The sequence below is a fragment of the Triturus cristatus genome, chromosome 12 (genome assembly GCF_964204655.1).
Source record: "Triturus cristatus chromosome 12, aTriCri1.1, whole genome shotgun sequence".
NCBI classification, from domain to species: Eukaryota; Metazoa; Chordata; class Amphibia; order Caudata; family Salamandridae; genus Triturus; species Triturus cristatus.
In genome coordinates, this window is record NC_140595.1 from 204,457,055 (window position 1) to 204,481,082 (window position 24,028).

The 24,028-nt window shown below is 52.0% G+C and overlaps 1 protein-coding gene across 1 annotated transcript in view; it reads right to left on the minus strand.

Annotated features, from left to right (window-relative positions):
* GLG1 (golgi glycoprotein 1) overlaps positions 1 to 24,028 on the minus strand; it is a 658,311-nt gene that overhangs the window by 193,976 nt on the left and 440,307 nt on the right. Inside the window, exons 16-17 of the mRNA XM_085637427.1 lie at positions 10,467 to 10,555; positions 8,103 to 8,220 (exon numbers count right to left, since the gene is read on the minus strand). Coding sequence (XP_085493553.1) covers positions 8,103 to 8,220; positions 10,467 to 10,555 — 207 coding nt within the window. The remainder of the gene's footprint in view (positions 1 to 8,102; positions 8,221 to 10,466; positions 10,556 to 24,028) is intronic.

A 24,028-nucleotide genomic window follows, 5' to 3' on the forward strand; every position in this document is an offset into this window, starting at 1 on the left:
CGCTCTCAACTCCAACAGGTTGATGTGGTGACGAGACTCCGCCGGAGACCAGAGGCCTCTGATCTCCGCCTCTCCCATATGGCCACCCCATCCCAGGAGGGACGCATCCGTCACTACGACATGCTCCGGTTGGGGAAGGGAGAGGCTCTTGCCCTTGACCCAATCGCGGTCCGTGAGCCACCACTGCAACTGCTGTGCAGTGCCCTCCGAGATCAAGACATGGTCGGACAGGTTGCCGTGATGCTGGGCCCACTGAAACTTCAGGTCCCACTGCAGAGCCCGCATGCGCCGCCTGGCGTGATGCACTAGTAGGATGCAGGAGGCCATCAGCCCCAGAAGCCGCAACACTAGCCTGACCGAAACCCAGGATAGAGGCCGAAAGATGGGAATCAGGGCCTGAATATCCCGGATCCGCTGTTCCGGCGGATAGACCCAGAACTGCGCCGAATCGACGACCGCTCCGATGAAGAGGAGCTTCTGAGAGGGACTCAGGTGTGACTTCGGCACGTTGATGGAAAATCCCAGCAAATGCAGGAGATCCGCCGTAGTCTGGAGGTGGGAGAAGACTGTCTGGGGCGAGCCCGCCTTCAACAACCAGTCGTCGAGATAGGGGAAGACTGGAACCCCTGATCTGCGCAGATGAGCTGCGACCACCGCCATCACTTTCGTGAACACCCGAGGGGCACTGGTGAGGCCGAAGGGGAGCACGGTAAACTGAAAGTGCTCTTGGCCCACCGTGAACCGCAGGTAACGCCGGTGGGCCCGCAGGACGGGGATGTGGACATATGCGTCCTGCAAGTCCAACGCTACCATCCAGTCTCCGGGGTCTAGGGCAGCTAGAACCTGAGCCAAAGTTAACATCTTGAACCTTTCCTTCCGGAGGAAGGCATTGACGTTCCGGAGGTCCAAGAGAGGGCGTAGGCCCCCTTTGCCCTTCTTGGGAACCAGAAAGTAGTGGGAATAACAACCACGACCTACTTCTGGGCTCGGAATGCGCTCGACGGCCCCCTTGGCCAAGAGGGCCGAAACATCCTCGTGGATAAGATTCAAACGATCCCCCGAGATACGGTGGTGCTGCGGTGGCATGGCTGGAGGGGTCGTCTTGAAGGGGAGGGAGTAGCCCCTTCGGACGATTTTCAGCACCCACCTGTCCGATGTGATGGACCGCCAGTGGAGCAGGTGATGGCGAACTCTTCCGCCCACTGGCGTGGAATGGGCCTGAAAGCTCGGACTAGGAAGGCTTTGAGGCGGATGCTGCCGGTGTGGATGTGGGCTGACCTCGTCGACCTCCAGAACCGCCTCAGCGGAAACCACGTCCGCACGCAGGTTGGTTCTGCGGCTGGTGGCTAGGAATACGTGAGGAGGCACCCCTTCCTTGGCCACGAAACGGGCGAAAAGCGGAAGTTTGCGACCGCGGGGCCGAGAGGCCCAAGGACTTGGCCGTAGCCCGGGAGTCCTTAAAGCGATTCAGCGCACTGTCCGCTTTCTCACCAAAAAGGCGAGTGCCATCAAAGAGAATGTCCATGAGAGTGCTCTGGACAGCACCCGAAAAGGACGTGGACCGCAGCCAGGCGTGACGTCTAAGCGCCACTGTGGTAGAAATGGCCCTACCCAGCGAGTCCGTAGTGTCAAGCCCACAGCGGATAGCATGCCGTGCTGCATCCCTCCCATCGGCCAGAGCCTGGGTAAGTAGCGTCTGGACCTCCTCCGGACACAGGGGCAGCACGTCCTCCACCGTATCCCACAGAGAGTGGGAATAACGGTCCAAGAGACAGGCGGTGTTCAAAGACCGCAGGCCCAAACTAAGGGAGGAGAACAGCTTTTTGCCAAACTGTTCCAGTCTCATAGAATCCCGGTCCGGCGGAGCGGTCGGGAAGGAGGATTGGGAGGTAGAGGCCTGGATAACCAGGCTCTCGGGGGTAGGGTGTTGGGACAGAAAACTGGGGTCGCCCGGAGCAGGGCGGTGGCGCCTGGCGACGTTCCTGTCCACAGGAGGAACTGTGGAGGGCTTGGACCAGGTGCCCTGCAGAACGTCAATGAGGGCCTCATTGAATTGCAGCAGAGGCTCAGTGGAGCTTGCTGCATACTGAAGCACCTCAGTGAGGACGTTAGTCCTCACAGCCACGGCAGGTAGCTCGAGCCCAAGGGCTGCGGCCGCCTTGCGCAGCACCACAGAGAAAGCAGCACCCTCCTCCGAAGCCACAGTCGGAGGAGAGATGAATCCAGTGTCTGGAGAGGTATCCAGCCCACTGGCCTCCCCCAGTTCATCTGCCCAGTCCTGTGATAGTTGAGCCTGAACGGCCATAGGATCCTCGGATCCCTCCCAGTTGTCCCCATCATCCGATTCCTGGTATACAGGAGGAAGGAGCAGGGCCGGGCGATAGACATAATGTGTCTCCAGCGGCGCCGAACGCGGCGTCCATAGATGCCGTATCGGCGCCGGGCCCGGAGTGGGGCTGAACTGGGGCTCGACGTCGAGCGGAGTCGGCGTCGGAGGTGGTACCGGTGTCGACGCCGGCGGAGGAGGCGTGACTAGGTCGACCGGCGTCGGCAGGGACTCGGGAACGGGTCCCTCGGGCGCTTGCGGCGTCGAGGCCGGAGCCGTCAACGGCGCCGGGGCCGGAGCCGTCAACGGCGCCGGAGCCGCCGGCAGGCAAGGCAGCCCAGTCGGGTCCGCGGGGCCCGAAGGCGCGCCAGCGGGTGTAGACGGCAGAGCCAGGCTCCTCATGGCCGAGAGGAAGGCACTGACTTCCGCCAGCGTCGCGTCAGTCCCAGGGACCGGTGGGTATGGGGACTTGCGCGGCGCCTGCGGCTCCGCCAGAGCAGCGGGGGTGGAACCACCCTGACCCTCGGCCGAGTCGCGCGACCGGCGAGGGGAGTCCGAAGAGCGGTGTCGCCTCTTGGACTTCTTGGAGTGCTTCGACTTACCCGAAGACTTGGATCCCGACGACCGATGATGACGTCGGCTGCGGCTCCGCGACCGATCCTTGGACCTCCTCCTGGACCGGGATCGAGAGGGGCGCGGAGCCGAGTGGCGAATATCGAGAAGCTTACGGGACCGCTCCCGTCTAGCCTTCGAGGTCAGGGCCTTGCAGTCCGAACACGACTCCGCGTCGTGGTCGAGGCCCAAGCAGTAAAGACACCGGCGGTGATGGTCCGTAACCGACATCAAGCGGCTACAGTCAGCACAGGCTTTAAAACCAGGCATCCTACCGGAGTCGAGACAAGATCAAAAAGGATCGAAAAAAGTTAGTCAAAAAAAAAAGACGCAAGGGGTAGCTCTCCCAGATCTGCGCTTACTGGCGCGGAAAAAAGAAGAACTGACGTCAGCGCGCGAGGGCGGCGTCTAAGTACTCCGACGACATCATTCCGGCGCACGACGCCGACGACAGACGCGGAGCCGCAGACGACGCCTAGCGACGCTTAAGGGGTATTGCTGACGAAAAATCTTCCGGATCCAGTCTGACGCCTGGGGATATTCTAAGGTGAGGAATCTAACTAACGTGTTTTTTTCAGATACTGCGCTGTATCCAGAACCGCGCCGATGAAGAGGAGCTTCTGAGAGGGAATAAGGTGCGACTTCGGCACGTTGATGGAAAACCCCAGCAAATGCAGAAGGTCGGCCGTAGTCTGGAGGTGGGAGACGACTGCCTGGGGCGAGCCCACCTTCAACAACCAGTCGTCGAGTTGGGGGAAGACAAACCCCTGATCTACGCAGATGAGCTGCGACCACCGCCATCACTTTCGTGAACATCCGAGGGGCGCTGGTAAGGCCTAAAGAGAGCACGGTGAACTAAATGCTCGTGGCCTACCGTGAACCTTAGGTAACGCCGGTGGGCCGGCAGGATGGGTATATGAAAGTAAGCATCCTGTAAGTTCAGCACTACCAGCCAGTCTTGTGGGTCTAGGGCAGACAAGACCTGAGCAAGCGCGAGCATCTTGAACTTCTCCTTTTTTGGTTTTGAGGCGGCCACGGCGGGTCCCACATCCACGGCTGTGCTGAGATTGCGGCTGCGCAGGCTTGTGGGTCTGAAAGGAACACTGCTCGACCCGGCCCTCGAAAGGAGAGAAAAGTGGACCCTGAGGGAGTACACGTGATGGCGAGACCCAAGGAGCCGTAGCCCGAGAGTCCTTAAAGCGTTCCAGGGAGCTATCTGCCTTGTCATCAAAGAGGCGAGTGCCATCAAAGGGCATGTCCAACAAAGTGTTCATTGAGCCGGAAGAGGTTACTCCCCTTCATCCACCAGTTGCTGAGGAGGCCGGTAAAGACTAGGTGCCCGAGGAAACCAGCAGACTAACTCCCCACAAGAAATTGAATCGGGGTGGGGGAGGGGGATGGGGTAAAGAGCCCAATCCTGGTTAGTCGCCGTCCGGCGGCGGCCAAAGACGGTGGCATGGGGGCAGATCCACCCAACGGGTTCGCGGGGCCCGAAGGCGCGCCAGAGGGACCCAATGGGGCAAACAAATGGCGCAAAGCCAACACGAAGGTCTGTACCTCGTGCAGAGTCGCGTGCGGGCCTGGAAAGGGTGGGTAGGCCGCAGGCAACAACGGAGGCTCCAACGGAGGCTCCAACGGAGCCGTGGGGGGGGGGGGGCGGGGGGGTGACCACCTGCCCTTTCCACCGCGTCCCGCGACCGGTGAGGGGTAGAGGAAGAGTGACGTTGCTTCTGACTTTTTATGGCTCCGTGACCTACCGGTCACCGATTCCGGCGAGGGATGCAGATTGCTCCGCGACCGGTCCCTCGACCTCCCATGGAAGCGGGACCTCGATCGGCGCGGAACAGATTGCCGGACCTCCAACAAAATTCGGAAACGCTCCCGCAAAGCTTTCGGCGCCGTGGCCCGACAATCGGGGCACGCCTCTGGGTCATGGGCGTGCTCCAAGAAGAAGAGACACGTTGTGCGAGTCCGCCACAGACATGTTCCAACGGCAGGCCCTACAGGACTTCAACCCGGGCATCCCTACTGCACCAGTAGTCAAGTACTCGACAAAACAGGTTGTCAGAAACCAAGTTAAAACTTCTAACTAAAGGTCCAGCTCTCTCTCGGATCTGCGCTGCAGCGCGGAAAAAAATAAAAAAAGAAGTGACGTCATCTCAGCAGCTACGATACCAGCGACGTACACTAAGCCGTATGACGCCTACCGATGCGCAGGGGTACTGCTGACGAAAACTTTCCAGATCCAATCTGAAGCCTGGGGATATTCTAAGGTAAGGAATCCATCACTAACGTGTTTCTTTCAGAAAGTGAAGTTCAGTTGAAGGGCAGATTCAGAATCCTGTGTTGGGCCTCAGGATTTAGCCTATGAGCCTCAGCCTGGAGGAGCGCCTAGTACAAATGCCATGCAAATAATCATGAGCTGCCCGATCTGAAGATTCAGCTGCTGCACTTGTGACCTGGTTCACTACGACGACTCCTTCCTGTAGGATCTCCTGGAAGTCCTGCCGGTCTTCTTTAGGCAGTTTGTCCATGAACCTTGAGGGGGAGTCCCACAGTTATCGATCATATCTTCCCAGGAGTGCAGATGCGCTAGCGACCTTCATATAAGAGGCTGAGGTGCTACACATTCTCGTCCCAATAGATTACATTGACTTGCTGTCTGTCAGGAGGGACTACGGAGGACGACGCCCCAAAATGTGCTTTCCTTGCTGATAACACTATGACAGAGCCCGGTGGGGGATCGGACCTCAGCAACAGTGGATCCTGGTCTGAGGCTCTGTACCTTTTGATTATGCGCAGTGGCGCTGCTCCTATTGACGCAGGAGTGAGAGGGGTATGAAGCGCAGGCTCCAGTAGACCAGGTGCCAAGGGAAGCAGAGGTCTAGTGGACGACCTGTGATGGAGGGTTTCAAAGATGACGGATGCCGAAGGAGTCGTGGACGGCATCTCAATGGTTCAATTTTGCAGCCCGCCCTACAAAGGACCTTGTTGAAAGTAATGTCGTCCACTGGTGACACTCTGGCAGGAGGAGTGGCAGTAAAAGTAGGGGAATAGTCTTCCACCGAGGATCTGGAGGTGTTTGCAGACCACGATGCTCTCGAGGCTTTGAGGAATGGGAGTGCAGGATCTAGTCAGGGAGCGCCTGAGTGGTGTCTGCAATCAATGTCTCCTTGAAGCTGGAGATAGTTGCCTTGGAGATCCCCGAGGAGACCTTGTGGCTGGTGTCGGTGGACGCACCCCTCTACCGGATGTTCGAGTGGCAGAATATATCTGAGATTAGTCTGACCCTAGATTGTGCCTTGGCACTCCACTCTTTCACACTCAGCCATCTCGGTGAAAAGTTTATCGGAAGTGTGTGATGTTCTCAATCCGGGGATCCCTCCTGTACGATCTGTACAATTCTCAGGCCCGGAGAAAATGATTCGCTCCTCGATGTCGACCATCTCTATATTGGTTCCTGCGACTTCGTCACTTGAATTTCCCTTGATGGCAAAGGATCTCTCTACTTCGGTACATGTGACTGAGCCAATCTCGGTCTCTTTGCAGGTGGAGACGTGTAAGAGGACAGTGGTCTTGAAGTCTATCTTCGACGGCGATCTCCTTGACGTCAATAGATTATGCACTGAGCGTCTTCGTGCCGAGTGCCCATGACTAGCAGTCGGCAGCGTCTTCGACATGGGCAGGACTATTCAGTGCCTATGACTTTGGTGAATATCCCCTGGAAGAGATGCCCATTTTTTCACACTGCCATATCAGTAACTGAAGTAACATGACTTCTAGGGATGGAGGTCTGGCTGAAAATTCAATGTCCATTTCTTTAGATGTGTCTAACCCACTAGTAAAGGATAAACCTGGCAATTCATAGGGATATTCTATACCACCAGAAGAATCACAGTATAGGTAAGAGTCTGATCCGAAGAGGGCATGGATCATATGTTTGTACTCTTCCTCTTCAATAAGTCTTTGTACCTCCCTTCTGTATTTTTTGCGAGGAGGTGGCTCCATGGTAAGAGGAGGTGCCACCTGCACAAAGAACAGCTCTAAAAGGTAGCGTTGGTGGCTAAATTGGTGGTGCCAGGTACAATGCTAGTGGGGCCGTGTAGGGGTGCACAGGCGTGAATGCTGGAGAGTCCGCAGATCCAGAGTCGTATGGCACCACAGAAATTAACATTGGGAGGCCGAATGATGCTCCCTGTTCTAGAGGTGCCCCTGAAGTGTTCAAGGCTCTGGCAAGAATCCCAAATATTGCATTGAGAAACAGATTTGTGTCCTCCAAGCAGGGAATTCCCAGAAAGTTAGAGTGGCTAGAGCCAAAGGATCCATGATGTGAGGTACTAGTGCCAAAGGTGTGGGGATGGAAGGCGTCTGAGTAGGATCAGAGGTCAGTCTGGCTAAGGGTGCATAGCCACCTGGAACATCAGCTGTCTCCACCAAGTCCAACTCTGGCCCCAAGGATGAAGATTCTGTGAGAGACTTACCCCTTCTACGTTTCTTATGCGTCCTGTGCTCCTTTTTCTTTGTCCCTGAGGAGTGAGTGGAAAGATCTGGATTAAAGCCTAGACCGTGATGCATGCTGAGGCATGAGTCTCAGGTGCTAGATTTGTGGTTCAATCCCAAATGTTTTGGAAGTGATATGACTGCACTGAAGAATTTTCGTTTGTGAAAAAACTCACTTATCATGAGAGAACAAGCTAAAGATCTGTGTGGAAGGTGTGGAAAAATGGTGCTGTGGTCATCGCTATATGGCTTCAGCGGTGTCCTTTGACACACTTTTGGCATCGATATGAAGCCAGCTCTCCCTACCAGCCACATGAGATCTTTGAAGCTTCCTGATCAACTCTGGTGCCTAGACATATTCCACAGGTGAGGAATCTGCAAGTAGAATTATCCATCAGAAGCAAAATTATAAAAGATGTGAAAGCGGAAATTGAATTGTCAATTGCTCAGAGGACTTTCACATTAATTCTGACACATGGAACAATATGCTACTGCTATTTAGTTGGGTAAAAGTAGAATATCTAAATATTAGCGATTTATCTTCAATGCAGAGAATTTTGTGAACTATCATATTGGTTTTATGGACTAAAGTTAGTTGTGAAAATGATCCTGATTACATAAGCAAACAGAAGACATGATCCTGCGGATTCTATTTTGTTTTTACCATTTCTAACTCCTCCACACGCAGCTGTTTACGGCACTTCAAAGAAATCCGTTGTTCCTTGCCCTCCTGCAGTGTGTCGTTACGCACTGTGGTGCTTAGACAGATCACAACATCTACCCTGTAGAAAAGGAAACCAAAATGATAGGAAGGTGATTTGCTTGAGTGTGTGTTTAACGTGCCATCAAAAGTAGGAGTCAAAACAAGGGACTTGCTAGCAAGAATGGATCTCCAGCAAAATTTCCTTGTTCCCACCCACGACGATTTAATATCCCAAGTGACAGTGGGAGGACATTTCAACACTTACTGAAACATTTAATAGATTACAGAGAAAGAGAATAGTTACTTGAAAATATTTACTAATCCCAGTTATTTTAACTCTTATTTCAATGTTTTTTTTTATCACCGACAGCTACAACAACGTTAAACTCTAAGAAAACAAGAAAAACCAAATTCAAAGGTAGAATGCACATATTCATCAGATCATTCACATTCTATATCATGTACAAATTTTATTTATAGGGCACTTGTACCTGTTACATAAAGAACCCCATTGTTTCCCTACTATTGGGAAAATCAGTTTGGGACAGATTATATTGCCAATTATCAAAGCACAAGTTGAGAAATGAACAGCTATTCAATACTCAACTGAAGAATAAATAACTTTCTTTTAAAATATCCATTCATCAGATCAATACAACACAATGATTTCACTATGACAAAGCCCACGGGCTATATGCAACTGGTAAATACAACACAAGTTTGTGGAATATAGTGGTTTCAAACACCAGCGCCAAAAGAATTGTTTAAAATCCTAGTGAAAGCAAAAAGAGGCACAGCTTCTGTAACCTTTTGAATATAATGGAATTCTTGAACACTTCGTACTCTACCCATCTAGTGTGTGTTTTATCACGAGAAGGTAAACTTCCCTATTGGATCTGAAAGCACTTACTTTTCTTTTGGTAATACATTTTACAGGTATAACTTTACAAGCACAAACCATCTTTAAAATTCATGTTCGCAATTACCAGAGCACTACAGTTTCTCATAATTCAAAACCAAAAACCGCTTTTAGTTTACTTCCTGTTCAGCTTACATTAATATTCTAGGTCCACATAAAAAAATAAATCTTTTAACCACATTAAGAGAAATAGCATTTGGTTGTTTGATGCTTCAATGTCAATATTTCAAAACATATTTCTCTTGGATAAACCATTTAAACTTTAAATAGTGTCTTCATATATTTAGAGCCTATGTAGCAGAGGTAGTGGTGCTTTAAAGACCTTTAGGTTTTTTTGTTTTGACTTAACAGTAACTGCTAATAATGTGGTAAAATGTCAAGCCCTTCAATAAGAAAAGCACTGAATGTTCTCTTGTGGATAACATTGCTTGCAAATAGCAAGGCAGGAAAGCATCTTTATCCACACCCTCAGGAAATTCATACTCAGTAAGATGGCTTTTAGATAGCAACAGCAATAAATGACAAAAGCAGAAGATAAATTATAGAAGAACGCTATCAGAGAAAGTAGGGCATTGCTTCGGGACTAATGCAGTGTATCCTCCGTTCAACATGCTTCTAAGAGGACTCAAAGAAGAAAGAAAATTCAAAGCTTAAGTTACCAATGGGAGAGCACCGGTTGCTTGAACTCGTCATCAATTCAAGACATGTTTTAGGCAAATCCCACAATAGAAAATGGTTAAATTAAGAGAGCATACCAAACAAATCATTAAACCATGGAATTCTACAAAATATGCAAAAATACAATGGAATCATACTGCTAAATCTGTAGTTGTTCCTACACATGAACACATCTCCAATCTAATGCAAAGGACAACATAGAGCATGGGGTTAAGGAGTAGGATACAGTCCAGTGTACAGCATGGAGTGCTAGGTGGGAGAAGAGGAGGACATGAGAAAATGTGTTATGCTGGGTAGGGTGGGAGAAGGGCATGAGAGATTTCACTGTGGAGCTCTGGACGAGGGGGTGGACACATCAAGAGGATAATGTGGAGTACTGGGTGGGGGCGAGAAGCATTAGGGATAGAATGTGGAACATTGGAGGTGGGCAGAGAAGCACACAAGTGAGAATTGTAAAAAATGCATTTGAAGGAAAAGAAAAAATAGTTTGCTGGAAGCAAACACCGGTGGAGGCATAGATATCAACCAACCAAAGAGGTGGTAATAAAGGTCTGTTACACAGCAAGCACAACGATAAGAAGGGCGAACGTAAGCAAATAACGTCATAGAAAGGATTGTATTCAAATTAGAGTGACATCCCCCCCTAATAAGGTGACTTGGTCCCTTACCGCCTGATAGTAAAGGCTTAAAAAAAAAACTTAAAAATCAGAAAACAGGTTATCACTTACTTCTTTTTGATATTGGAGCAATGTTTAAGTACATCCTCTTTGCAGGCCATTTTAAATTTGTAAGAGAATCTGAAATCCTTCATTTGAACCTGAAATGATTACACCAGAAGTCAAATCGAGGAAACATGATGAGCTACTCGGTTTAGAATGTGAATGGATTAAACATTACATGTTTAAATATGGATACTCTAGACATAGTTACATGTCATAAAATCAGAGGAAAGAAAGGTTACTTACCTGTGATACCAGAAACAAAGTGCCTAAAGCATGTAAATCGCTGCTGTTTCACCATCGTTTGAAAAAGCACTACAGGAATTTGCTTCATCAAGCATGCAGTCTCAAATATAAGCAAAACTGCACTGTCACTTACAGAAGTCGAGCTCTACAAACCTTTCATAAAGTCAGTAATTTTTAGTATCCTACTTTAATGTAATGGTTTCCTAGAGGAGATTACAAGGAACGTCCCAAATCCTGCTCGTTTTGCTGTGTCTGCGTTAGAGGTTTTTTATGCCACCAAGGTGACCAAGATGGCCGCCGAGTAGGAGCTCTACCTAGGAGCTTCCGGGTTGGGGTTTACTGAATCAGTAATTTTCCCCGTTAACCCGGCCATGCGACTCCCATCCTCACTGCCTCAACTTTTTTTTGTTAAGATCCTCACCTGCAAACACAATCTCCTTGGATCCAACGTGCCTTCACCTTATCCTCCTCGCTGATCTCCGCCAGTGAGGAGCCAAACGTTCTTGACTTGGGGCGCTCTCCTGTTTTCCCGGGCCTCCTTGCCGCTCTTCTACAGTCGGCCTGACTGGGGACTTCTGAGCAGGTTTGTGGCGCTTCAGTTGTCGACCTGACTGCGGGCAATCTCCACAGCGCCTCAGCCCTCTGAGCAGGAACGTTGTGCTTTTGATGTCGGCCTGACTGGGGCAATCTCCACAACACCCCACCAGGGCCGAGCAGAACCTGAGACGACCCGTGAACATACTGTCTGGGAGGGGACGTGGTGCCTCTGCTGTCTACCTTAACTGGAGACTATCTCCACTGCGCTCTCTCGCCGAATTGCCGCTCCTCACCGGGAATGAGCTTAAACGGAGACAACCTCCTGACTTTTGCCCCTGCAAGGCCAGTCCCTCTTGGCCCAGGCACCTCTGCCTGCAGGGGGCATAATACGCATGGTTCAGGCTCCCTCTGCGAAGAAGCAGCTCTTCTCCGGCCGACAGGACCGAGTGGCGACTTTCAAAGGTCCCGATCCCTACTCCGGCCTAGTGCAATCCTTCTGTCCGGGAATGAAAAAATTGCTGCGCCATCCATCTGGACTGATGGCAACCCCGGCAGATCTGCTCGCATTTGGTGTGCGGCCCCCCATGACCTAACCCTCCGGACCAGGACATCGAGGACGTATCCCCCCCCCCTTCAGCTCACTTTAAGGATTGGGCTCGCCAGGACTCAATGTGTAACCATAATCAGGTCGACCCATGATGATGATATCCGGCATGTTCCCTCTCTCACTCCCGAGGTTGTGAACCCCTCATGACCTATCTTGCTGGGGGCCTCTTCTGATGTGAGGCCTACTTCCGTGGCCTTTCCTACTCTTCCGGCGCACTCCTGACTCGTCCCCCATCGCCCCCAGGTTAGCCGTGTTGCAGCGCTCACTCCCTCAGCGCTCTAACGCGGGAGCGTTAACCCGACCAACTCTCCCCTTTCCCTTGGGATTCGACGTTCCTCTACCCTGCTCTCCCCTCTGATGCTGACACGAGGTAATTCCCTTGATGGCCCGTTCCCTTGTCCCTCATCCCGGGGCTCCCGGTCTCCTGATTCATCCCTGCACTCATAATAGTTCCCCATTGAGCAGGGCGGTGAACCCTCCCCAGTTTCCCCCTACCCCAGATCGACGCTACGCTCTCTCCCTGCATTGCCAACTCCCTACTCTGACCTCCTGCTGCCTCTTCCATCCATATAACTGATGGCCCCACTGCCTCAGGTTTCTCACCTGGTTCATCTGGTCCTAAGAGGCCTCTGTTCTGATCAACTACCCTGACTGTACGTACGGCAGTCATTTTCTACCCGATGGCTGCTTCTCACTCCCCAAGATGGTGATGTCACTCTCCTTAATATGGTGAACGACGGTATTGGTACACAGATATTCAGGGTGAGTTAACCCCTGCCTGGACCACCTGCGTTTGTCTCATCCCGCCCCCAAACGCCAATTTGGCCCAGCCTCCTGAGTCCTCTCTGAACCAACCCCTGGATACTCCGGGCTGAATCCCGTCCACTTGTCCTCCTGATCGGCCTGCCGGCCGGCTCTGGCAGCTCTCGAATTTCGTTGACTGTTCTTCCTCACCTACAATTCCTGGGCCACTAATAAGGCCACCACCGGATGCATATATCGGTCATTTTGGCCTCTGCTGAACAGTCACACCTTTGCTGGGCGTCCTCTTGGCCGCTCTCGTCTCCCACCCTGAGCGGACACAGACTTTCAGATCTCAATTACCACGCCCTGGCCGGACCTGGAGACCTAATGATTCTTCAGCTGAATGTATATTCCTTCCTGACTATCTTTTGCCCTTCTTATCCGCTGCGCAATAACCTTACTGTTTGATGTTTTAGATGATAACCTCTACTTCATTCTCTGAATGTACTTCCTCAGGAATCGAATATTAAATTTGTGTTAGACTAAAGTTAAAACTAATGTTATACCCTCCTCCGATACTCAAATGCTCTAACTATGCTCAATGTGAATTTTTTCTGGGTCTTCCAACACTGCAACTTGTCCCTTGACCTCTCCAGATAACCTACCATCTTGCTCCTGCTCCAACTAATTATCTTACTTAGTTCGTATTATGGACCACCCTCTCTCAACTTTTTCACTCCTAGCGCTGCCCTCCCCTCCGCTTCATCTCTTTACTCCTATGCTGACCTTTAATCCATTTCCTTATTGCCCTATGCTCTTTCCTGCCTCACCTATATCAGAGTTTTCCTGATTTTCTTTATCTGTCCTCCCCACCCTCTACTTCATTACGCTCAACTTTTTCACAGATCCCCTAGGTCCGTAATCTCCTCTTCACCCCTCTGCTTCGTGTGTCTAAGCCGGTCTTGGTTGTAATTTACCGCTCAGGATAATCTGCCTTCCCGTGTATACCCTAACATGACAAATTTTCTCCCGTGTCCTACTGACCTTCCCCGCTCACTTCTCCCCCCAACTGCTACTTGCCCTTACCCCCTCCACCTCAACTCAGCGACCTAGCATGCCCCCCTCAACCACCCCCCTCACCCCCCTAGATTCATCCCTCACCAGACATGGGCCCAACTCATGGACCATTACTTACCCTCCTAATCTCTCAAAAAATGGCAAGATATTTTTTAAACATAAATTACTAATCTGCCATCATGAATCATTAATTGTCGACAACTACCTCAGCCTTTCCTCCCCTATAAAAATCAATTACATCTACTACTCCAAGCGTCCCTCCAAATGGAAGAGCATCTTCCTTCAACACCTCCCAGTATCCACATCTACCAAATTTCCTTATGGATTTAAACAATCCACTACTCCTTCTCCAACTTTTTGCGAAGAAATTGACATCGCCATATTTAAAACCAGTAATATTCTCATACAATCCTCTAAACACCATCTCTCCATCTTTGAGCACCATTTCCAGACTCTGTCCTCCCTTCTATCCAAACCCTCACCTAGCCAACCCCCCAACGCCCTTTGGCTCTCTCCATCGCCCTAGACTCTAATCCTCCCTCCCATAGACGTCTCTACTGCTAATACTCTCCCTCAGCTATCGACATCCAATCACACAGACCCCCCCCCTGAGACCCTCGCCCCCAGACCTACAAGCAACCCCACCCCTCTCCCAAACTCACGCACCCTCCGAGGACCTTCTCTCTCCAAACCCCAATGCTTCCCCAGACCACATTCCTACCACCCTTCCCCCCCCCCCCCCCGGAACCCCCTAGTTCTCCTCACTTGACCCTGATCCCTTTCCCACCCTCTCTTTACTGCAGTCCTCCCCTACTTCCGCTGTCACCTATACCCACCCCCCCTTACTGCCTCATCTTCTCTAACCACACCTCGTGACTCTAGGAATGTCCCGTCCTCCCCATCGGCCCCCCCTTGCATCCTACAACCCTTGCACTCCTTACCTGCCTTCCCGAAATGTCAATTCCCCCCCCACCTCTTTCCCTACACAGTCTTCCCCCACTTCCTTAATACAGACTCTGTCCAACACTGAACGCAATATCTCAACCTTGACAACCAAACTCACACGGCTGAGAGAAGATTTCTACTCCCTCTACTCCAAGGCCCTCCCTAACCGCTCTTACTCCGTCGGCCCCGACTCAACGCTTCTCTAATCCTAAACCGTGGAACACTACACCCCTTGGCTGCCGTTCCCATAGGCCCCCACTGTACATCGAATCATCTCGCTACTTCCGACATTCATAACCTCTGCAACTCCTACCTTCATAATTCCTCTATTAATGTTGCTCCCCCTCCTCACTCCAACATTCCCGTTATTGTGGGGACCAGCAGATTCCCCCCTTCTCCCCTAGACTCCCACCCCAATGTACCACCATTCGTTCATGCTCTGCCCCCACAGACTGCCCTAAACCCCTCACCCACATTCACCCTAGCTCCAACATTCCTGTTATCGTGGGGACCAACAGATGCCCCCCTTCCCGCGTATCCCCCAGACCCCCACCCCAACGTACCACCATCCATTCTCGCTCTCCCCCGAAAGACTTCCCTAAACCCCTCGCCTGCATGCTCGTGAACTGCCATCCGGCTGCCCGACACCATTGAAATATCAGAAATCATCCTTAGTGAAGCCATCGACATCGCCTTCCTCACGGAGACCTGGCTCAATGACCACTCCACTTCCATCCTGGACTTTCGAGCCCCCCCCCCCCCCCCTGGGTTATTCTATCATCAGAAAAGATAGGACTGAGAGAATAGGGGGCGGATTAGCGATTATCTTTAAAAATGAACTTCAATTTTCCCTAGTCAAAAACACCGACCGTAACACCTTTGAATACCTTTAAGCTGAACTTAAGTATCAAGGTTCTCCCCCGATTCGACTGCATAATATCTACCACCCCCCTGATGACCCACTTCCCTCTGTCGAGAAACTTCTTACCCAATCATCTCTCTCTAACTCAAAAAATCTCTTCCTTGGAGATCTCAATCTCCACTGGAATGTGACTGATGATCCCTCAGTCAGCCTCCTCACCAATCTGCTTGAAATCAATGAACTCAAACAACTCTGCCACTCTCCCACCCACTCCAAAGGCGCCACTCTTGATGCCATCATTACCAACAATGACCTGGCTCCCCTCTCCAACATCATCCCCATCGACTGGTCTGACCATCATCTCATTCTGTTCTCGATTGCAATCACGCCCCCCCCCACCAATAACACTAAAGCCTCAAAATGGACCAGAAATCTAGATCGAGTCCCCTCAGGTGAACTTGAAGAATAAGTTACTTACCTTCGGTAACGATTTATCTGTAAGAAACATTAGTAGGGATAGATTCCTTACCTTAGAATTACCCCCAGGCGTCCGGCTGGATCCGGAAAGTTTTCAGCAGCAGGACCCCTGCACGTCGGTAGGTGGCGTTGTGCGGCTCTGTGTCCGTCATCGTGATCGCCAGGATGACGTAGCGGGCAGTGCTTAGATGCCACCCACGTGTGCTGACGTCAGTTCTGTACACTACTTTCCACGCCAGGAACGAAGAGCCATGCAAGATACTGACCACTGGTGCCTTGAAACTAGGGCCCGGAAAGGGATGACCTTAACCCTAGAAATCTGTTCGCAGAAAGGGGAGGATGGGTGGGGCGGTGAGGAATCTATCACTACTAATGTTTCTTACAAATACATCTTTACCGAAGGTAAGTAACTTGTTCCTCTGAAAGAAACACATAGTGATCGATTCCTTACCTTAGAATAGATGCCCCAGCAATACCAACCCCGGTGGTGGGTCTGCGAACCAAGATCACGCCAGAAAGTCCTGGAGAACAGAACGGCCAAAAAAGCCATCTCTCCTAACTTGGCTGTCCAGGCAATGTTTTGTAAACGTGTGCAGCGAGGCCCACGTAGCTGCCTGACAGATATCCTGCAAGGGGACACCCCATCCCAATGCAGTAGTGGCTGCATCTGCTCGAGTGGATTGAGCACGCAGCCCCACCGGAGGCTCTTTTTTAGCCAAAGAGTAACAGGCTTTGATGCACAAGACAACCCAGCAGGAGATGGTCCTCTTGTGCAGCACCCGACCTTTCTTGGTGCCGATGTAGCCAACAGAGTTGGTCATCCACCCGGAACTGTTGTGTGCTGTGGAAGCGCACGTTTTGGGTCCAGACGGTGGAGTCTTTCTTCCTCTCTGAAAGGATGTGGAGGCGGGAAGAAAGTGGGCAAGGTAACAGTCTGCCCAATATGAAAGGCCGTGACAACTTTTGGCAAAAAGGAAGGCCGGGGCCTGAGCACCACCTTGTCCGGATGAATGGAAAGGAAAGGAGGCTTACAAGAAAGAGCCTGGAGTTCACTCACTCGCCCAGCGGAGGTGATGGCAACCAGGAAGGCAGTCTTCAGAGTCAAAAGACTAAGAGGACAGTTATGAAGTGGCTCGAAAGGAGCGCACATCAGATAAGTTAGAACTAGATTCAAGTCCCACTGTGGCATCACAAACAGAATAGGAGGGAAAAGGTGTGTAATGCCCTTGAGAAATCTATTTACAATAGGGGACTTGAAAAGAGGGCTGATCAGGTAGTCTGAGAAAGGCCGAAATGGCAGAAAGATAGCCATTAATAGTGCCCAGAGCAGAGCCCTGCTGGACCAAAGAAAGAAGCAACAAAAGGACCTCGGAAAGAGGGGCAGAAAGGGGATCCACAGCCTTTTCTGTGCACCATGCCACAAATTTGTTCCACTTGCAGGCATATACCATTTTAGTGGAGGGACGTCTGGCTGCCAGAATGACATCACAGACTTCAGGAGGCAAGTCAAAGGGAATAAACTGCCGCCGCTCAATCTCCATGCAAGGAGGTGGAGGCTGGACATGTTCGGGTGCAGGACCGTCCCCTGTTGCTGCGACAGAAGATCTTCCCGAAGGGCAGACGAATTGGGGGATCCACGCTCATACTGAGTAGCTCGGGATACCAAACTCTTCAAGCCCAGTCCGGCGCCACAAGAATGACTTGGGCACGGTCGTGTCTGATCTTCAGCACTCTGGGCAGAAGTGGTGTAGGCAGAAAGGCGTACAATAGACTGCAACTCCACTCGCGACGAAAAGAGTCTCCGAGCAAGTGCCACCTTGGAAATTCCAACACGCAGAACGGCTGACATTGTGCGTTCTCATCCGTGGCGAACATATCTAACCAAGGCTCTCCCCACTGTTGAAAGAGACCTTGCGCCACCTCCAAGTGAAGAAGCCATATGTGATCCATCATGCACCTGCGGCTGAGCTCGTCCGCCCTGGCGCTCAGTGAACCTGCCAGGTGTTGAACCACAAGGGAAATGCCCTGATGTTCCAGCCATGTCAAGAGGCGCAGAGCCTCCTGACATATGGTCCAAGACCCCACCCTGCCCTGCTTGTTGCAGTACCACATGGCGGTGGTGTTGTCCGTGAACACCTGCACTACGCTCCCCTTGACAGAGGGAAGGAATGCCTTCAGTGCAAGACAGATCGCCCGAAGCTCCAGAAGGTTGATATGGAGCTTGGACTCCGCCTATCCCATGTGGCCACCCCATCCCATGAGGGACGCATCCGTCACCACCGTGTGCTCCGGTTGGGGAAGGGAAAGGGGTCTGCCGCTGATCCAATGCTGGTTCGTGAGCCACTACTGCAACTGCTGTGCAGAGCCGTCCGAGATCTGGACGTGTCCAGACAGGTCCCTCTGATGCTGCGCCCACTGGAACTTCAGGTCCCACTGCACAGCCCGCATATGCCATCTGGCATGGTTGATCTGTAGGATTCAGGAGGCCATGAGGCCCAGCAGCCTCGGGGTCATCCTGACCGAAACCCAGGACAAGGGCTGAAAGATCTGAATCACAGCCTGAATGTCACGGACTCGCTACTCGGGAGGATAAACCCGAAAATGCGCCATGTCCAGAACTGCTCTGATGAAAAGGAGCTGCTGAGAGGGTACCAGGTGCAACTTCAGCACGTTGATGGAGAACCCCAGCAAATGCAGGAGGTCCACCGTAGTCTGGAGGTGGGAGACGACTGCCTGGGGCGAGCCCGCCTTCAACAACCAGTCATCGAGATAGGGGGAAGACTGAAACCCCTGATCTGCACAGATGAGCTGCGACCACCGCCATCACTTTCGTGAACACCCGAGGGGCGCTGGTAAGGCCAAAAGGGAGCACGGTTAACTGAAAGTGCTCGTGGCCAACCGTGAACAGCAGGTAACGCCGGTGGACCGGCAGGACGCGAATATGGAAGTAGGCGTCCTGCAAGACTAACGCTACCATGCAGTCTTGGGGGTCTAGGGCAGACAAGACCTGAGCCAATGTATGCATCTTGAACTTCTCCTTCCGGAGGAAGCGATTGACGTTCCGAAGGTCTAAGATAGGACGCAGTCCCTTGTCCTTCTTTGGAACCATGAAGTAGTGGAAATAACAACCACGACCTACTTCGGGCACCGGAACGCGCTCAAAGGCCCCATTGGCCAAGAGGGCCGAACTTCCTGCTGGAGAAGCGTCAAGTGATCCCCCGACATGCGGTGATACTGAGATGGCATGGCTGGAGGGGTAGTCTCGAAGGGGAGGGAGTAGCCACTTCGGACAATTTGCAGCACCCATTGGTCCGAAGTGATGGTGCGCCAGTGGGGGGGGGGAGATGATGACTAATTCGTTCGCCCACTGGCATTTGATGGACCTGAAAGGACGGACTAGGAAGGCTTTGCAGTGAATGCCGCGGGGTGGAGGTGGACTTACCCGCCCGCTGACCCCTTGAACCGCCTCAACGGTTCCCACGTCCGCGCTGAGGAAGTAGCTGCGCCGGCCTGTGGCCCTGCGAACGTGGTGGGGCACTCCTTCTGCGGCCACGAAAAGAGCGAAAAGCAGAAGGTGGAGCAGGCAGAGTGGCCGACAGGCCCAAGGACTTGGCCATAGCCCCCCGATTATTGCCAAAAAGGCGAATGCCATCAAAGGGCATGTCCATCAGGGTATTCTGGACATCCCCCGAAAAACCAGTTCTCAGCCAGGCGTGGCACCTAAGCGCCACCGTCGTGGAAATCGCCCTGCCCAGCGAGCCGGCGGTGTCAAGCCCACAACGAATGATGTACTTATCTGCGTCTCTCCCAGCAGCAACAGCCTGTACAAGTACTGTCTGGACCTCCTCTGCACAGCTAGGCAGCACCTGCGCAACCGTGTCCCACACCGAGTGGGAATAACAGCCTAAGAGGCATGCGGGTTCACTGACCACAGCCCTAAGCTGGCAGATGAAAACAGCTTCTTGCCAAGCTGCTCCAGCTTCTTGGATTCCCTATCCGGAGGTGCGGAAGGGAACACGCTTTGGGACGCAGAGGCCTGGACAACCAAGCTCTCAGGAGTGGGGTGTTGGGAGAGGAAGAGGGGATCGCCCTGAGCCGGGCGATGGCGTCGGGCCACGTTCCTATCCACAAGAGCCCCTGTGTTGTGCCTGGACCAGGTGCCCCAAAGAACGTCAGAAAGTGCGTCATTAAAGGGCAGCAAGGGCTCCGAAGAGGTTGCCGCCGGCTGGAGCACTTCTGTTAGGAGGTTAGTCCTGATGGCCACTGCAGGGAGTTCGAGGTGGAGGGCCTCGGCCGCTCTACGCAACACCACTGCGTAACTGGCTCCCTCCTCCGTAGCCACGGTAGGAGGAGACAGCATGCCAAGGTCAGGCGAGGAGTCCAGACTACTGGCTTCCCCCAAATCCTCTGCCCAGTCCGGATCATAAGCACAGTCCTGTGCGAGAGGGTCCTCATACCCCTCCCAGGCCTCCCCTTCCTCCAAAATCTGTGGAACAGGCTGAAAATACAGAGGACGGACATAGGGAACAAATCTCATCGGCGTCTGAAGCGGTGTCGAGCAACGTCGATCTGGCGCCGTGTCCAGTTAAGGGCTGAAGCCGGTGACGACGACATCACGAGGAGTGGGCGACGTCTGAGGCGGTGCCAGTGGGGTCGGTGGAGGCGTAACAAGGTCAACCAGCAACGGCCGCGGTCCGAGTCCGGATCCCAAGGGGGCCTGTGCAGGAGCCAGGGGCGACACCAGCACCGGAGCCTGCGGCGATGGAACAAAAGGACCTGCAGTCAGGCCCGCGGGGCCCAGAGGCGCACCGGCGGGGCCAGACGTCCCAAAGAGTCAGGCCATGGCAGCAAGAAACTCTTGCACCTGGGTAGGCATCGCCGCCGGACCCGGGAAGGGCGGGTAGGCCGCTGACTACGTCCAAGGCTCCACCGGAGCCGCCCGCACCCTCAGCCACGACTGGCGAGGGGGAGTCGAAGAGCGATGACGCTCCTTAGACTTCTTCTTGGAATGCTTCGACTTACCTGACCCCGAGTGGGAAGACTTCGATCCAGAAGAATGATGGTGACTACTCCGCGACCAGTCCCTCGACCTCCCACGGGACCGGGACCTTGAACAGCGTGGAGCCGACTGCCGGACTTCTAGCAACTTTCGGGACCGCTCTCGCAAAGTTTGTGGTGCCATGGCCTGGCAGTCGGGGCACGAGTTGGAGTCGTGGTCATGCCCCAGGCAGTAGACACCTGCGGTGCGGGTCCGTCACCAACATCATGCGTTGACAGTCCCCACAGTTCTTAAACCTGGGCATCCCTACGACACCAGGAGTCGATCGACTCAAGAAAAAAGGAGACAAAAAGCCTAAAAAAACTCAGTCAAAAAATGACTGGGGGTACTAGCTCTTCCCGGATCTGCGCTTGCTGGCGCACAAAAAGAAAGAATGGACGTCAGCGTGCGTGAGCGGTGTCCAAGTACTGCCCGTGACGTAATCCTGGCGATCACGACGACGGATGCGGAGTCGCACGACGTCACCTACCGACACGCAGGGGTACTGCTGACGAAAACTTTCCGGATCCAGCCTGACACCTGGGGGTAATTCTAAGGTAAGGAATCTATCACTAAGTGTTTCTTTCAGATTCTTAACTCCAAACTGTACTTCTTCTCACCCCTCTCTTCCTTAATGCTAATGAACTCACCAAGCATTTTAACAAAACCGTCATCTATGTCTTAGTGCAAATTGCCCCGCCCAAACTTAAAACCCCAAGAAACATTCCATCTAAATCATGGTTCAATTCCAACCTCAATGACGAAAGACATGCACTTAGACTTACAGAAAGAACATGGAGACAACACCCTTCACCCGTCCATCTTGCTCTCCTCAGATCCGCCAGAGCCACATACAATAAACATTTTCACGGAAAAGACCTCCTTCTTCGGTACACAACTCAATTGTGCGAAAAATAGACCCAGAGAGCTGTTCAACATACTTCGAAACCAAACTTCCTCTGCCCCTCCCTCCCTGACGGCCATCACTGACAGATGCGAAGAAATTGCCAACATCTTCTCCGAAAAAATATCCATTATAGACCGATCCTTCTAGCATCTCAGACACCCCTAATCCCCTACCTATCGCCGACTCCACCTCTCAATCTTCCTCTCTATTAACTCCCCCTTCCAGCCATGACCCCTCCGGATACCAGTCTTTCTAACCCACAGCCAAAAACACAACGGCCCCTGGAACAATTTCCAACCCGTAACGTAACTTGAAGTCTAACATCTCCAAATTCAAACTGTCCTCACACACCAAAGACCCTCTGCCTGCTAACCTGGTTCAGGAGCTTAAACACATCATTGCTCCCTATTGGACCTCTAATATCAACTCCTCCCTCACCTCGGGATGTGTCCCTCCCTCCCTCCAACTCGGACAAATCACTCCCATTCTAAAAAATCCCAATGCTCACCCCAATGACCTGAATAATCTCCGCCCCATCTCCAACCTCCCCTTCCTTTCCAAAGCTCTTGAAAAATGTGCCCTCCTCCACCTGGACAAACACATTGACACCTTCAACCTACTCAACTCCCTACAATCCGGCTTCCGAAAAGTCTGCAGTACAGAAACTGCCATACTAAATATTGTAGACTACATGCATCACTCTCTTGATAATGGTGAGACCTGCCTACTCATTCTCCTTGACCTCTCTGAAGCATTTGATACTGTTAACCACCCTGCCTTACTCAATGCGTTCAAAGTTAGATTTGGCCTTACTGGATCAGTACTTAAATGGTTGTCCTCCTTCCCCAACACAGAACTCAATAATTCAAAATCTACAACTGCCTTTTTAACCCCACACTGTTCTCTCAGTATCCCCCAGGGCTCTATTCTCTCCCCTCTCTCTTCAACCTCTTTATGGAACCTCTTACCCTCCTTCTAAAACAGGCTGGAATCCGCTACCACCTCTACGCTGATGACACCCAACTTTACTATAAGATCAGATCCCACTCCAACTTTCCATACCTTAATAACACCTGTCTAAAATCCAATCCTGGTTCCACTCCAACCATCTCAAACTCAACCCCAAAAAACACAGAAATCATTCTCCTCTCCAAAAAACAACCCTCTTCCTAGCCAATCATGGATCTCTGACATTAACGCCCTCAACTGTCCGCTCACCATATCAAATTCAGTAAAATCACTTTGCATCACCATTGACAATAGCCTTACTCTCCAGGTCCACGTAAAAAACTCTGCCAAAGGAGCGCTCTTCACTCTACGCCATCTCAAGAATATCAAACCCTTCATCCCAGCTGATGACTTTAAATCGGTCGTCCAATCACTTGTCCTCTCGAGAATGGACTATGGTAACGCCATCCTCTCCGGAACCCCAAAGGTTCACCTAACACCACTCAAATCTGTGCTAAACCTAGAGGCCAGGCTAATCACCGACTGCAAACGATTTGACCACATCTCCCCAAACCTTAAGGCCCTTAAATGCCTGCCCATCGAAGGCAGATCCTCCTACAAAATGGCTTTCATTACGCACAAAGCCCTTCACCAAAAGGCCCGCTGTATCTCACTGATAAACTCAACAAAGCAGGATGTGCCCGACCGTTGAGAAGCACTAACACCCTCCTCCTTATCCCACCCCTGACAAAAAAGAAAACCACACAATCTCGCTCTGTCTCCGGACATACCCCCTGCATATGGAATGCCCACCCTAAAGACCTGCACTGTAACCCCTCCTACATCAGCTTTAAAAAAAGACCTCAAAATGCACTCGCTCAAGAAATACTGGGGTCCATAATCCTTTCCTACCCCTACTACTTCCTACCCCTACTACTCCCTCCTCTCTACCTTTCCCTCCATTTCCTCCCCGCCTTCCCTTTAACTCTTCCTTTCTCAATCCTTGCCTCACTACTACCCCCCCCACTCCTTTGTCTATTTTCTTTTCCCTTCCCCCACTCACGCCTGCCCTCTGTCCACCCCACTACCACCTAGCCTCCCTCTACCTCAGGCTAATATATATAATTCGACTTCATGTATCCATTCCCATGTTTTAGATCTCTTTTGCTGCGACATATGCTAA